At 42.9% G+C, this 15,127-nt stretch overlaps 1 protein-coding gene across 3 annotated transcripts in view; it reads left to right on the top strand.

Annotated features, from left to right (window-relative positions):
- The window catches only part of RNF145 (ring finger protein 145), a 46,691-nt gene extending 31,799 nt beyond the window's left edge, over positions 1-14,892 (top strand). For all 3 annotated transcript variants that reach the window (XM_053956821.1, XM_053956823.1, XM_053956822.1), the window contains exons 5-11: positions 265-500; positions 3,939-4,114; positions 7,606-7,746; positions 8,823-9,005; positions 10,601-10,748; positions 11,427-11,783; positions 13,277-14,892. In XM_053956821.1, coding sequence (XP_053812796.1) covers positions 265-500; positions 3,939-4,114; positions 7,606-7,746; positions 8,823-9,005; positions 10,601-10,748; positions 11,427-11,783; positions 13,277-13,705 — 1,670 coding nt within the window. In that variant the 3' untranslated portion in view covers positions 13,706-14,892. The remainder of the gene's footprint in view (positions 1-264; positions 501-3,938; positions 4,115-7,605; positions 7,747-8,822; positions 9,006-10,600; positions 10,749-11,426; positions 11,784-13,276) is intronic.
- The last annotated feature ends 235 nt before the right edge of the window (positions 14,893-15,127 follow it).

Raw genomic sequence — 15,127 nt, 5'->3', positions numbered from 1 at the left:
GGCTTTATTAATCTGATTCTGCATGTGTTTTGGGTTTACAGCTGGCTAATCTGGGAAGTGAAAGCGTTTTGGAAAGGGTAACTTTAGTGACCCAGCAAAAGACACGGAGAGGAGTCTGGTTTCGTAACAGAGATGCCCTAGTTAGAACCGTCATAATATGCTGGATGTTGATAACGGTGTTCTGGAAAGATAACGTATTAAAAATACGCTTTTTCCTGAAGGGGATAATCAGCTTGATTCTGAACTGCTGTGTCGCGTTTCCAGGGCAGCTGGTGGTGTGCACGCTCTGCTCCTGCGTCATGAAGACCAAGCAGATCTGGCTCTTCTCCGCGCACATGCTCCCTCTGCTGGCTCGGCTCTGCCTCGTCCCGCTCGAGACCATCGTCATCATCAACAAATTCGCCATGATTTTCACCGGCTTGGAAGTTCTCTACTTCCTGGCATCAAATCTTCTGGTGCCCTATAACTTGGCGAAGTCTGCGTACAGAGAGCTTGTCCAGGTAGGATGGTGGATGCAACCATTCTGTTTTCTGAGCCTTTTATGCAGGAAAGAAGTAAAAAACTCCACTTTAGCTTTTTTTCTGTGCACCTGTGTTTGTGTGCTAACTCATCCTTTCTTAGCCGACAGAACAAGCTCCTATCCATGGCATCTTCTTTCTGTAATTTATTGGAGCTTTGGATGGGTGAGCAGTTAAGACACAAGCCTGAATTATGCTGCTGGCCAGCTGAGCATGGCCACTTTGCTTGGACTTTGCTTACTCCTTCACAAATCCAGGCTAAAAGACAAGATTGTGTCACACTGGAACTTATTTACAGCTTTATTAAGTGAGGAAGGTAATCCCTGGGCATTCATTGAAGGAACTGTTCATTTCAAGAAACACTTTCTGTATGAAAAGTGTTTGTAAGTATAGAAGTGGTAAATTGGGAGTGACACTGAAGCTGATTTTGACTCTAATAATCACTGATTGGAAAAGCCTGTGGTATTTTCTTTAAAGTAGCAACATTACTGAGACCTCAAACAAGAAGACTGATCTGACATGTCCATTTCCTTAATGCTTTGACATCTGATAAATGTTTAGTTCAAAGGACACTTTCTCAGTGATCCAGAAACATCACATTTCCTACGTTTTTATCTTTTATATATATGTATGTGTATACATCCTTCTGTATATTTCAATATAAAAAGATTGATGCTTGCTTGGCTTTTGACTGAGCCACTGTTTCAGCTTTCATCACTGCCTGGATTTTTTTTTTTCAAACCATGGCACTGGGGTTTTTTTGCCTTCTGCTCTTCAGTCCAGAAGCAGTCTAAAAACTGACTTCTTAAGCTCTTTCAAAACCTTCTTTAAAGCTCTTGTTTGCTGTCATATCTGTCATACACAAACAAAAACTTGGCAGCAGGAGCTGTGTGCTGTGCCAAGGTCTCAGCCTGTCATGTTGATCATTGGTGTCTGGTTATTTATTTTGTATGTAGTTGGTCTTTAGAGCAGGATTATCCTCCTGTGTTTGTACAGCACCTAGCATTGGTCTGACCTCATCCATGGAATCACAGATTTGTTTAGGTTGGAAAAGAACTCTGAGCTCGTCAAGTCCAACCACTCAAACAAGTCCCTTAGTGCCACATTCATGCAGCTTTTAAATCCATCCAGGGATGGTGACTCCACCACTTCCCTGGACAGCCTCTTCCAGTGCCTGACCACCCTCTCAGTGAAGAAATTTTTCCTGAGATCCAATCAAAGCCTCCCCTGGCTTGTAGATTTGTTGATTAAAAAAAATAATTTGGGAGCTGACTGGCAAAGCTTCAATATCCTGTTTTCCAGTGAGAATAGAAGTATCATGCTTACTGTGCATGAGTGGCAACATTTGGGGTAAAACAGTTGCATGTCTGCACAGCTCAAAGCCTTGCTAAAGGTTGGAACCAGCACTTCCATTTTCCATGTACATGAATGGATGTACAGTTTGGCTCCCCAAAGTCAAATTCAGATTAGATGTGGATCTGAGAACTGTGTCTGTTTTTTATTAGACACTTATATTTAAAACACTTCCAAATCTTACAAATGTTTTAATTGCAAATGCATTCCAGGTTGATGGGGGAAAATAGTTGTTTCTTGCTGATTTTTTGTTTGTTTGTCAGAATTATGTTCTAAATATTGCTGTTACCCAAGTCTCTTCATCTCTAGAATTGCTTGTCTCCTCCCTGCCCCATCCCAGTATTTCAAGTCTTTCCATGCCAGGCTGTATTACAGTAATCATGAGGAAGTATTCCTTGTATTCCTGGCCTTTGGACACTGATCATACTCTTTCTCCTGGCTTTTTATGAAGAGGACATAAAGTGTTTTTCCCTTGGGAATACAGAAAAAAAAATGGCAGAAAATTTGTAATGTGGCACTGGGTTTAAAAGAATGTTGGATGTTGTTTAAAAGAATGTTGGATGTTGTTACTTTTCTAAATACATGTAATTGAGTTGCAGTGAATAGTTGTGAGTGGTTTTCACATTGTACTGGCAAAACCTGGGATTTTTGTTTTTTAAGAACTTGCTGCTCTTTGCTTGTGTTCCTGAAACAGCAGAAAAAATACCTGCTCATGGTGTGTTCATGTACCTGGTTGCAACTCTGCTACAAATCAAGCCTAGGTGTTTATTCCAGAGGAGGATATTGCCATTCCAACTGGAATATTTTCATGCTTTATTTCCATTGCTGTAACTCAGAGCAATTGTTGGTTTTCAGTGCTGCCCTGTGTGATTTGTGAGGTACACAAATCCAGCTATTTAAGGCTGGATTTGATTGCGGGTTTGATATCAGTGTCAAAACTTAGTGAATACTGGGATGTTAAACACCAGGAGCATTTCCTGAGAGCCCTGACAGGTGGACCAGGGCAGCTTTTTGTGTTTGTATGTGTGTGTTAGGCTATGCCCAGGGGTATAATTTAAAAGCAGGCCCAGAACCTTGGCTGCCTGTTTGCAGCAGAAGATGCCAGAAATGTCTCACAGTTATGAATCTGCATTATGAGCGTAGCGTGACCCTTTTCCAGTGTGGTGGAGCACTGTGCCAGGAGCTGCACAGGATTGTTTGCCTTGCTCCCAGGCCAGGGGAGTCTCCTGAGGGCAGGTGCACTTCCTTGACAAGTCTGTGAGTGAAGCAGGAGCTTGGCACTGTGTCCCTGCCAGCAGCATATTACTTGTCCATCAGCCCCAGTGCTGCAGCAAGTCCCGTGAGTGTCATATCTCTCATGCTTGTCAGCTTTTTTAGCAATTCTGAAAATTTCCTTGCCATGATGGCTTCTGTGTCATTGTGGGAAGCAAGTGATGAAGAATTAGTAGTTATGAGCAGTTTCCTTTTGACCTAAGTATAAGTCTTAAGCATGAATTTCAAAACACTTGGTAGATTAGGTATGTGATCCTTTTGAGATACTTAAGCATAAAATGGAGGGGGGGGGTGTTATGTTTTTCCTTAAAAACAGGTCAGCAAAGTAGATTTACTACTTTTTTAATGGTATGGCTCATTTCAGTGTCTGATGTGTGCAGTGACTCGGCAGTAGCTACAGAGAAAACAGCATTGCTGTGACTTAAACTGGGCAAGAGGATCTGAGGGGCTGGCATGACCCAGAGCCACGTGTCCTCATCCCTCTAGCTGTGAGTGGGCTGCAGGGAGCAGCTCCAAGCCAGGTGTTTGTAGGAATGGCCATTGAGCTGGTCTGAGGGTTTGCTGCTGGGGTCAGGTACTTCTGCCTCCTGCCAGACAGACTGGAAATGTCACTGCTGAACCTGAGCTCTGCCTTTCTCAAACTGTACTTTGATGTACCTCCTCTCTTCCTGTGGGATGGCTGATGTCATGGGCATAATCCTTGCCTTCCTTGTGACTATATTGTTGACTTCCCTTTTGTTATCAAATCCCAAGTGCTGTGACTCAATAACAAATTGTCTTTTTGTGTCTTCCCAGGTGGTGGAGGTGTATGGGCTCCTGGCACTGGGAATGTCTCTGTGGAACCAGCTGGTGGTCCCAGTGCTTTTCATGGTGTTCTGGCTCGTCTTATTTGCTCTTCAGATCTATTCCTATTTCAGTACACGGGACCAGCCTGCCTCCAGAGAGAGGCTCCTCTTCCTCTTCTTGACCAGGTAATTCAGGAGCCTGCAGATAGGTAGATTTCTGTTTGAACTGTCTTCTGAAATGAGTATCTGTGCTCTTTTAGAGATGAGATGTGTATATTGGCTTTATTGCACTTGGATACCCAACAAATATTTGTCCTTATTGCAGTGACCAAGCATATAAACCCTGTTAAGCTTTTCCTGTATAGGCATGGATCCCATTCAGAGCAGACATTAATAGAGCTGTGGGAGAGCTCCCAAAGAAAGCAAAATATTCCTTTGAGGAAGGAGTAGCCATAGTTAGAGCTTTGGTCCAGAAGTTGTTTTCAGTATATAAATTGATTTTAAGTCTGAGATATTTCAGCTGAAGTTCAGTCCACCTTATTCATGATCGTGTTGCTTTCTGAGCTTTGGATGTCTTACTTCATTATTTTGGTGTGGGACACATTCTTTAGTTCGTCCAAGCAGCCAAAGCACTCAACTCCCAAAGCAACTTCTGAGTCCAGTGGTTAATGTGGCAGAGGTGTAAAGATCAGAAAGATACCAGATTTGTAAAAGCTTTCTAAAAACATAAAAACGTTTTATAGGCTATCAAGTTTTATAAAGTTTAAAGGTTGTAATATAAAGGATAGAGATCTGTTGGTGCTGTTACTGAAAGGCTGCATTTGAGGGATTCTGCTGGCTGGAACCTACGCGCCTTTTTCAGGTTTTGTTCATACAGAGGAGCAGGAATGCAGGGCAGAGAGGAGCTGGGGGTGCTGCAGAAGCTGGGTTAGGCAGATTAGGTACAGTGCCATAGTGGGATAGGGAAAAGAGGAGTAATAGTTGTCTAAACACAGCCAGCTAGCACAGGACAGAGTCTTTAGGGATCATACATCATTAGTTCTGCTGTTTGATTAGTAACTTCTTCATCACTACAGTTTTCCAGTTGCTCAGCTTTTTCTTGCCTTGCTGTATCTGTCTATGGTGCCATCCTGTAAGCTGTCAAAATTAATTATCATTAAGGAGAAATGCCAAGGATTTATACTGCATATAGTATTAAAATTGCTTATGGTGTCACCCTGCATTATGCAGAAACACTGACTATTCCTGCTTATTAACTAGACCACTGGGGTCAGAAATTTTTCTTCCTGTTCATTTCTTCTGCAATTTTAGTTTTGTTACAATAGAGGAGAAGCAGTCCTTTGCCTTGAAGTTGAGTTTATTCCTACATCAAATTGTTATACTTCTCCTATTTGTGGCAAAACAGGGACAAAACACTGTTTTATGTTAAAAACACAAACCCTGATGATACCACTAACAGCCTCTGACCCTGTGCAGGGAGCTGAAGTACCTTGTCAGGTCAGGTAATAACATAGTGCTGGCTGTTCAGCAGAGTGGAAGAGAAGATGTGCTCTTCTATGAAAACAAGTGAATTCTGCATCTGTGCCCTGACATTGAACAATTGTGGGGCTGGAATTCAGGTGGGAGCAGTTGGGGTGTACACAACAGCTGTGTCTGACTCCATGAGGAGCTCAGAGTGGCTGTGCTGGATCAGACCAGGAGCCTGGGATCCAGTTCCCAGCAGTGGCTGCAGATGAGTTCCTGGAAGGCCAAACCACCCATTGTGTGACAAACTGGATGCTTCCTAGGACTCATCCAATCCTGCATCCAGCTTCTGCCAGGCTGCATTAGCTGGATGTGGCTAGTAAGTATTTCAGTTACCCTCAAGAAACTCTTCCATCAGGTTGTGGTTTCTGCCCATGAACCCATGTACACTTGTGTCATTTGGAAGATCCTGAAGGAAGGCGTTTTCCCAGCTCAGCCTCATCTCTATAATGAAAAATCCATTTTGATTGCTTGAATCTGTATAATTTCATTCAGTTCCTCTCAGTTTATATATTGGGGAGGGGAGACATGGATACCAAGTTGTTTTCTTGAAAACTGAGAGTAGCCTAAGTCTGTTCTTCCCAGACTGGAAAGCTCTTGTTCAATATTTGCTGTTTTAAACTATTCTGTACCTTTCATTGTTCTTGTTCCTCTCAAAATCTTTTCCATGGATTTGTAACTGCTGTGATTTTTAAGAAACCATGAAGAGTTCAGCTCTTTGGGACAATTTATAAGCTTGTGCTTGACACATAAACATAGTAAAGCTCCCCAGGCATCTCTTGAGCTCATAAGCTCCTCTGGGACCCTTGCATAGTAGATCAATTGTAAGAAGAGTCCTAACATTACTCTGACAAAAAAAGCAGAAAAACCAGGATTCTTGATTACTGGTAGTTTATTTTGAACCAAAACTTAGAGTTCCTCAAATACCCTACATAAATAACTGCTTTAAATGCTGTTTCTCACTATCTTGATCAGCAGGAACATCTAAAAGCTTTTTCAGCCCCCCTTGGCTTCGTAAACAGGCAGAACTTTAAGGCTTACCAGAAGTACTGTAAATAGTATATATAAACATACCAACATTTCCTGCAGTGAATTGCTTTCAAAGGATATTTCAGGTTTAAATAGTCACTAAAAGAGACAAAGTAAATGTCTCTTGGATGAGCTTTGTTTATTTTTGAAGCATGTGCCTTCTCAAAACTCTTTTGTCAGAGCACTGGACTATTTCACTCATCACTCAGTTAATTAGCAGGACATGGTTTTGACCATGGTAATTTCTCTTTCAAGACTACTGTCCTGAGGAAAAAATGAAGATTTTTTTTTTTTAATGAATCTGTCAGTGTATTACCTTGGATTATGCATGTGAGTATTTCCAGATGTGTAACCCCTGGCTGACAGCTGGTTCTTTCCCTGGCATTGGCAGTGCTGTGTTTCTGAACCCAAAGCACATTCTGGGCCTGCTTCAAATAACACAGGGCCAGGGCCAGTAGAAGAGCAGCCTGAAAGTGGGTGATGCAGCTGTCAAATGAAGTCTGGGGTCTTGATCTGTGGGACTTTGCTGTAGCAAAAGAGAGAAAGAAACCAGCTGAAGGAGAGCCTTCTCTGCTGTCTTTTTCTGCTGCTTCAGGCTCAGCCATTCCAACAACAGGTGTTGCCCACCTGACACTGATTGGGAAAAAAGCCCCAGTCTCCCAACAGGATTTATTAGTTTGATGTTGGTGTGCATTATTATGGATAGGAGGAGAACATGCCTTAGTGAATCCATCTGCTTTAACTGGGTCTTTGTGGTGCTGGGTGAAATTCCGGTGAGTGACTTCAGTGTGTGGAGGCTCTGGCTGGCCTGTGGCTCCGAGCCCCAGCGGCAGCAGGACAGTGCCACCACGTGGCCCTGTGCTGAGGGAACTGCAGGGATGTCACAGCACAGCCCTGCCTCCAAGGTGGAGCTGCAATGAACTTATATCTTGGAAAGAAGCAATAAAATCCATCTCATCTTTTTCTTTTATTGAAAGACTTAATGGCAGTGTAGAACTTTCAACATTTTCATTAAACCAGTCCAATTTTGCTTTAAAACCAGCTTGCACAGTTAACAGGACAAGGGGAGAGCTCATCACTGATCAACCTTTTCTTTTTGTTTCTTTTCCTCTCTCTCCTGGCAGTATTGCCGAATGCTGTAGCACTCCATACTCACTGCTGGGATTGGTCTTCACAGTCTCTTTTGTTGCTTTGGGAGTTCTGACTCTCTGCAAGTTTTACTTGCAGGGTTACCGAGCGTTCATGAACGATCCTGCTATGAACAGGTAAGTGCCTCGTTGTGCCTAGGGTCTGAAAAGAAGCAGACAGAAAGGGGATTTATATAAAAATACAGGGGTGGCATTGTAGTTTTTTGACTCTTGACCTTTGGACAGTTTTTTTTGTATGCCAGTTTGTGTGTGCATTGAAAAGATTTGAGGTGAAAATACTTGTCACATGCTTCTTGGGAGATGGTTCATTTCTGCACAAATTCAGGGCTGTTACTTGGGATTTACAATCACTTCTATTTTCATGAGTCACTGAAAAATTTTCACATGCTTGCATAATCTAAACACTTTGTATTTTCATTTCCTCATGTCCCCTCTACACGTATGAAACATTACTAATCTGTGAGACTTAAAACACAGCATTGTATGGATTGTTAATGATGTAAATTGTTATGGGAAATAGCCAAAATGCCTTTTCTCAGGCTTGTCTCAACTTGTCTAATATGAAATTAGGATCCTGACACTGCCTTTCCTGTTACTCCAGCCCATAACTCTCTGTAGAGACTTGAGACCATTTGCAAAAGAATGTTTTAGATTTTGGATTCCAAGATGCAGAAGCAGAAAGGGTATAAATTGGGGCTGCATAAGAGCAATCTGTATAAAAACATCTTTTGGTGAAGCATGTACTTTATTGCATCAAATAGTTGTGGTCATCCTCAGAGGGATTAAAGTCACTCTCAGGTTCCAAAACAGAAAGGAAAGCTGTATTTGGAAGGATACCTCTATTTGGTTAAGGTACAGGGGGAGTAAACTGAAAAGTGGCAAAATTGCTAATTTGCCTAAACTGGGCCCTTAAAATGCTTTGTGCTGGGTGGTGTCTGAGCTAGATGTAGTCCAAATGCTGCTTGTTAGGAGCAAAATCTGCTGATTCATAAGCCCAGCACTTCAGCATTTCTGAAAACATCCCTCCCTGGTTAAAGCCTTCCAAGGGACACCAGTGAAACCTAAAACCAGTGACATATGAAAGGCTGTGACAGAAGCAGACAGTTTATTTCCTGGTGTTTCTAGATGTACTTTTGAAGCAGCATTGACACAGAGATGTGATTGTTTGTTTTTTTGCCTGTGTTGATCTGCAGGGGGATGACTGAAGGAGTCACACTCCTGATCCTGGCCGTGCAGACAGGTTTGATTGAGCTCCAAGTTGTGCATCGGGCGTTCCTGCTCAGTATTATTCTTTTCATTGTGGTGGCATCCATCCTTCAGTCCATGCTGGAAATTGCTGATCCCATTGTCTTGGCACTGGGAGCCTCAAGGGACAAGTAAGAGACTGGTTTCCTAAACTGAGAGTTACTCAATGTTCTTTTAGGAGGTGATAAACTAGTAATTGATGGCTTTTAGTACTTGTAAAGTTGCCTTGTTTTTTTTTCTGTATGCAGATTTCTTTTCTAGTCCAAGTTCTCTAGTTTTGTGGTTCCACTTAAGCAAATCCAGGACTGTGCTCTCCCCACCCACTCTATTGTGTGGATTTGCAGAATGGTTTTTCTTAACCTCCTCTGCAGTTGGGTGAGTTTTCACTCTAAAGCAGTGATCTCACACAGCTATTGAGGGTGGGAAGTTTCTAGGAGTGACCTTGTATTAGATATTGTAAAACCTATTTTTTTTTGTGATCCCCAAATAATATGGTTTACTGGCACAAAATAAGAGGTGTAAGGTTTGCCTTAGTGTCCCACATGTTTGGATTGTGTGGGATTGTTCGGTTTCATTTGTGTTTTGAACACGCTTTGGTGTTCTCATATTAATATGTTCTTATCTTTGTCAATTGCATTTGTCTTTTCCCTTTGTGTAACCTGTGAGTGAAGAAGTGAACAGAGGAGGTTTGTTTATGTGTAGAGTTTGTTTAGCTTGGAGATGTTCTTCGTGCAGCAAGTTAACTTCCAGGATAGAAACAGAGGGAAGGGGAGTAGAACCAGGATAGGAGCATCTGCCCAGCTTAAACAAGCAGACTGTGGGGATAGTGAGTTTTAACTCTTCTGCCAAATCTCTCAGGGAGTTCTAAATCAGCAAGAAACAGGATAAATTCCACTTCAGCTCTCCCTTCCTCCCTCACCCACAGACACAGAACTGCAGACCTCAAAGTTACTCTGATGTTTCTTCAGACTGTATTGAATTAATCAGTTTGTGCTGCTGTCCTGTGCCCCCAAATGGTTTGACTTTCTCTGTATCTCATCTCCAGAGCTAAGTGAGGTTAAAATACAACCTGAGGAACAAGTAGAGATAGTATGGTAAATTACTGGAGATATTCTGAAAGCCTTCACAAATGGGTGGCTGTAAAAAGATTGATGGTGTATTTAGGCTGGGGAGGAGATTAGGAAGAAGTAGATGATAGGAGCAGAGTAAGGACTGGCAGAGATAAGTGTTCAAGTCCTGCTACATTTCATCTTTAGTGATCTCTGAATTGGGGAATATACTTCTAAAGACAGCAGGGTTAAATCTAGTGATGAAAGGAAGTAGCTTTGGCCCACACATATTAGCAAAAATGTGAAGAAGAATTGCAAGAATTATTTAATTTGGAGACCTCTTGTTTGTTTAGAGAAGTGTCCAAACAGTTACACGTTTAATAATTTATTTTAATGGACTTCCATCTGTAATATTCAGTATCTCAAATACTTATTTTGCCCATATTTTTTGTCTTTCTATTGAAAACAGCAAAGATCAGATGAGAGAGAACTTTCCACAGTTGTAAGCTTGTGTGCAAGCTGGGAATGAGACTGTGCCCAAGTAAAATAGAAACTCCTTTCAACAAGCTAAAGCCTTGAGCAATTATCTAACGTGCCTGCATCCAGCAGTCATTCTATTCTTATTCTGACACTCAAATCTGACTTGAAAAATAAAAACCTATTGTGTTGTTTTGCAGGAGTCTGTGGAAGCACTTCCGAGCAGTCAGCCTCTGTCTGTTCTTACTCGTGTTCCCCGCATACATGGCCTACATGATTTGTCAGTTTTTCCACATGGATTTCTGGCTGTTGATCATTATCTCCAGCAGTATTCTAACCTCTCTTCAGGTGAGAAATCAGCCTCGTGAAGCCCTGCATTAACCGTGATCCTGTTATTCTAAGGGGGAAAATACATGATGAGAAAAGAACAGGGATTAGAGAAGGGCAGAATTACAAGGGGTGATTAAAGAATCTCTTTCTGTGTCCTGTACCTGAGGCTGAGGAGCTCCTGGGTGGGCTGAGAACAGAGGTATTGAATGGAAGTCTACTTCAAATTGTAAAGCCAAAAGGCTTTTGAGGGTGTGTAACTATCATAGTAAAAAGGTTTTTTCCCAGAGTACTCATTTATGTGTCATTACTTAGCTATAACTCTTTGAAAGCAATTTGATGTTTGAAACACAGTAGTGTAAAGAGAGGACATGTTTTATGCTATAAGTATTTGTTATTACTTGGGCTTTTTATTATTAAATTTTTTCAATTGCCCCTTAAAATGCTCAGCGCTCTTGTTTAATTAACTCAGCTGTGTTCTGGATTCAGGAAGGTAAAGAAGAGGAAGTACTTGGGAGCAAGTTTAAATGCTTTGCAAGAAAGAGCAACTTTTATTTGTCTTGAAATTCAACAATTCCAATACTTTGGGGCTTGCCCTTTGTCCAGCTTGGGAGCGTTGTGTGGACAGAGCTCTATGGCCAGCACTGACTCGAGCTCCAGTTCAGAAAGCTGAGCTCATGCTTTTGAATTGTGTTACAGGTGCTTGGGACCCTCTTCATTTATGTTCTGTTCATGGTGGAGGAGTTCAGGAAAGAGCCAGTGGAGAACATGGACGATGTGATCTACTACGTGAACGGCACCTACCGGCTGCTGGAGTTCCTGGTGGCTCTGTGCGTGGTGGCCTATGGAGTCTCAGAAACCATCTTTGGAGAGTGGACTGTCATGGGCTCCGTCATCATCTTCATCCACTCCTACTACAACGTGTGGCTGCGGGCCCAGCTGGGCTGGAAGAGTTTCCTCCTTCGCAGAGACGCTGTGAATAAGATAAAATCTCTGCCCGTGGCCACAAAGGAGCAGCTGGAGCAGCACAATGACATCTGTGCCATCTGCTACCAGGTAGGAATGGAGGTGTCAAAGGACTGGCTCAAGTTGAAAAAGCCCCAGATGAACTTCAGTCTTCAGCTAATAAAATAAGTGACTTATGTAATGAATAATACTGCACTCAGTAAGTTACTGGAATCACCCAGTTTTCTGCTTTGTGCAGATTGATTTGGAGTGCTGTCGCCAAGATAATTCTTAGGAATGAAGAGCTTGGATGTGCTTAAACTGCCTTTTTTTTAAATTCTAGTTACACAGCAGACTCTGTCCTTAAGCTGCTCATGTTTGGATTGAGCTGGTCTCAGTAGTAGCAGCAAATGTTCCCTTTCTTCATTACTGGAGGATTTTGTTAGTGAAAGACAACATGTTCTTGGTAGCTGATTTGTTACTATTCTGTAGAAGTAGCTCAGTCTCTACAGGTGTTGCTGCTTCATGTGCAGTGTCAGTTTTGCAGCAGAAACCTAATTATCAAAAGGTTAAGGGTCTTGCTAACATAAGCCAGCAGATGTAAGGACCTTAGACATTAATGCTGAAAGTAATATCTTTATCACACTTCAGCTCCAAAGTCTCTTACTCTTGAATAGAAATTGTACTTACGTGTGACAGTGAAAGAATCACCCTAACATTAGTAGTGTGCAGTTAAGAGTGGGATTGGATCGGCTCCAAGCTTGGTAGAAATCCTTTGAAGAGTAAAACTGCCAGATTGAATGACAGTGTTCAAAACACTGGACTAATATTTTGTGGGTCTCAGCTGGCAGAGTTCATGGTGTCACTTCATTTTTGGTGTTCTTACATGTTGTATCTGTCCTTGTGCTGTTTTGAGTTGCATGATTGTTACTTGAGCCAACCAGTCCTGTGATTCTCATCCTGAAAAGGTCATGTTTAATAATATCTTACAAACAAAGGTTTTTTGCCTCATTTTTTATGCCTGTGATAAAGAAAGCAAGACTTGGCCTGTATTTGAGCTGTGTGTGTATCAGAATCATTAAGGCTGGAGAAGACTCCAAGATCAAGTCCAGCCTGTGACTGATCCCCATGGCAACGAGTGCCATGTCCCGGCCTCCCTTGGACACCTCCAGGGATGGTGACTCCACCACCTCCTCTCCAATGCCTGACAACCTTTTCTGTGAAGAAATTCTTACTGATGCCCAGAACAAACCTCTCCTGCCACAGCTTGAGGCCATTTCCTCTTGTCCTGTTGCTTGGTCACTGAGAGAAGAGACTCAGCCCCACCTGGCTGTCCCCTCCTGTCAGGGAGTTCTGCAGAGCCAGAAGGTCCCCCCTGAGTCTCCTTTTTTCAGGCTGAGCCTTCCCAGCTCCCTCAGCTGCTCCTCATATAAAACACTGTGGGTGTGAAGGAAGGAATGTTCTCTTCCTTGTCTGTGGACTGCTTCTGTCTCTTCCATGCCTGGTGAACCCATTAGATGTGTGAGGTGAGAGGAGAGGAATGGGATTACAAATAATAATATTTCTTTTTTCTTTTTTTTTTCTTTTTTTTTTGTGTCTTTCAGGATATGAAGACTGCTGTAATCACTCCATGTAGCCATTTTTTTCATGCGGGTTGTCTTAAGAAATGGCTGTACGTGCAAGAAACCTGCCCTCTGTGCCACTGCCAACTGAAGAGCCCTTCACAGCTCCCGGGACTGGGACCAGAGCCAGTGCAGCAGCCAAATCCTAGTGCAGAGCAAAACACCAGGCCTGGAGATGCAGCTGAGCCTGGTGCTGAATGTGACCACAGGCCAAGCGTGAAGGACAGCCCGAGCAGGGGCCACGATGGACACGACAGCCCCGAGGCCTCTGCCCACCCGGGGGAGTCTCACAGCATGGACAGTGACACGAGCCCCTGTGAGGCCAGCCAGGGAGCAGCCTGTGCTGCAGAACTCATTGCAGCCCCAGAGGGGTGTTCTGCTCGAGATCTGGGGGTTTGTGTCCAGCTCTGAGAACACAGAGGATGACGTGGGAACAAACACATTTCAGAGATCCACGTTTGACTCAGAAGAAAACCAATCCTTCCACAGCTGTGAAAGAAGTGTAGCTATTAATGCTGGTCAAAATGTAATCTCCCATGCTGATTTTTATGGGCTGCTTGATAGTGGTAACTCCAGTGAGATGTAGTAGAAATGACTCCAGAAGCTCTCTGAACTGTGGGCATAGGAAGGATGTCTGGGAATAAATAGCAGTGCTAGAGTGTTTTCAAGACGTAGGTGAGGGGTGAGAGGAGTGAGGGGTCTGTGAGACGTTGTGGCCAGAGGGACAGGAGGCTGCCTTGGTTTTGGTCAGGGAGAGGAGTTGCACAGAGCCACGTCCCAGGTCCTGAGGGGCGTTACGGGCCGTGAGCTGCCGGTCTCTGGCAGATGGGCAGCTCTGGTTGCTGACATTTTCTATGGCACGTAAGCAAAAATCAAAGATGTAACAGCAGTGATTGTACCAGGAGGTGGAAGCACTCTTAATACGTCGTGTGTATGCTTTGGGTGTTCTTGGGGCAGTTGCATTTGAATTTATGTAATCTATAGTGACTCTTGACTTTTATGACAGAGTCGTCAATATTTTGATGTATATGAAACTTCTGCTCATAATGGGCACAGTGTGGGCTGCATGAAGTAAACTAAAGCTCTCATGAACACTTTGCCTCTGCAGGAGGAAAGTGGGATGAGTTTTAGGGCACGGATAGAGGCCTTGCAGGACTGTGCTGTGTAATGTTAACCCTTGCAGCTGAATTAAAGCAGTATTAAACTCTGGCGATATTTGCACTTTGGGAATGAGTACATTATTGTGTATGATCAGACTCCGCAAATGCCACTTTTAAAAGCTGTTAATAGGTTTGCACCTTTTTTTCTTTGACAAGGACATGTCCATACTTAAATTTTTACATTCATCATGGCTTCAAGTAGAACAAGGGACTGGGGTGGGGAAATAGGCGGGAGTAGGGGGCAGGCAATTTTTTTATGTGAATTTTGATATGAAGAGAAATTAGTCACTTATTTATACGATAGGCTTGACTCAAGTGTTTTTCAAAGTCGGTATTCCTAATGTGAAATGTGATACTATTTTATTTTTAGTAGTAAATTTGGATGTAGACTGACAGACATAGCTGAATGTCTTAATAAATTACATTTGAAGATTTTTACACCTGGTTATGTGATTCTTGCCCTGAAATTCCACAAGTACCATGTTGAGAGGCTTGAGTAATAGCCTTCTGTTTCCCCTGATGAGTGGAACTGCCTGTGTTCTCCCCCATTTCCATTTCAGTGCTCTGTGTCCTGGTGGTACCTCCTGCCCTCCCCTCTTCTTGTCACCAGATCATGGCCAATGCAGAACTCAAAGGGACATTTGCTCCTGGAGGCTGTGCCTGCTGCTAACCA

The sequence above is a fragment of the Vidua chalybeata genome, chromosome 15 (assembly GCF_026979565.1).
Source record: "Vidua chalybeata isolate OUT-0048 chromosome 15, bVidCha1 merged haplotype, whole genome shotgun sequence".
Taxonomy (NCBI): Eukaryota; Metazoa; Chordata; class Aves; order Passeriformes; family Viduidae; genus Vidua; species Vidua chalybeata.
This window is presented reverse-complemented; position numbering and strand designations above follow the sequence as displayed.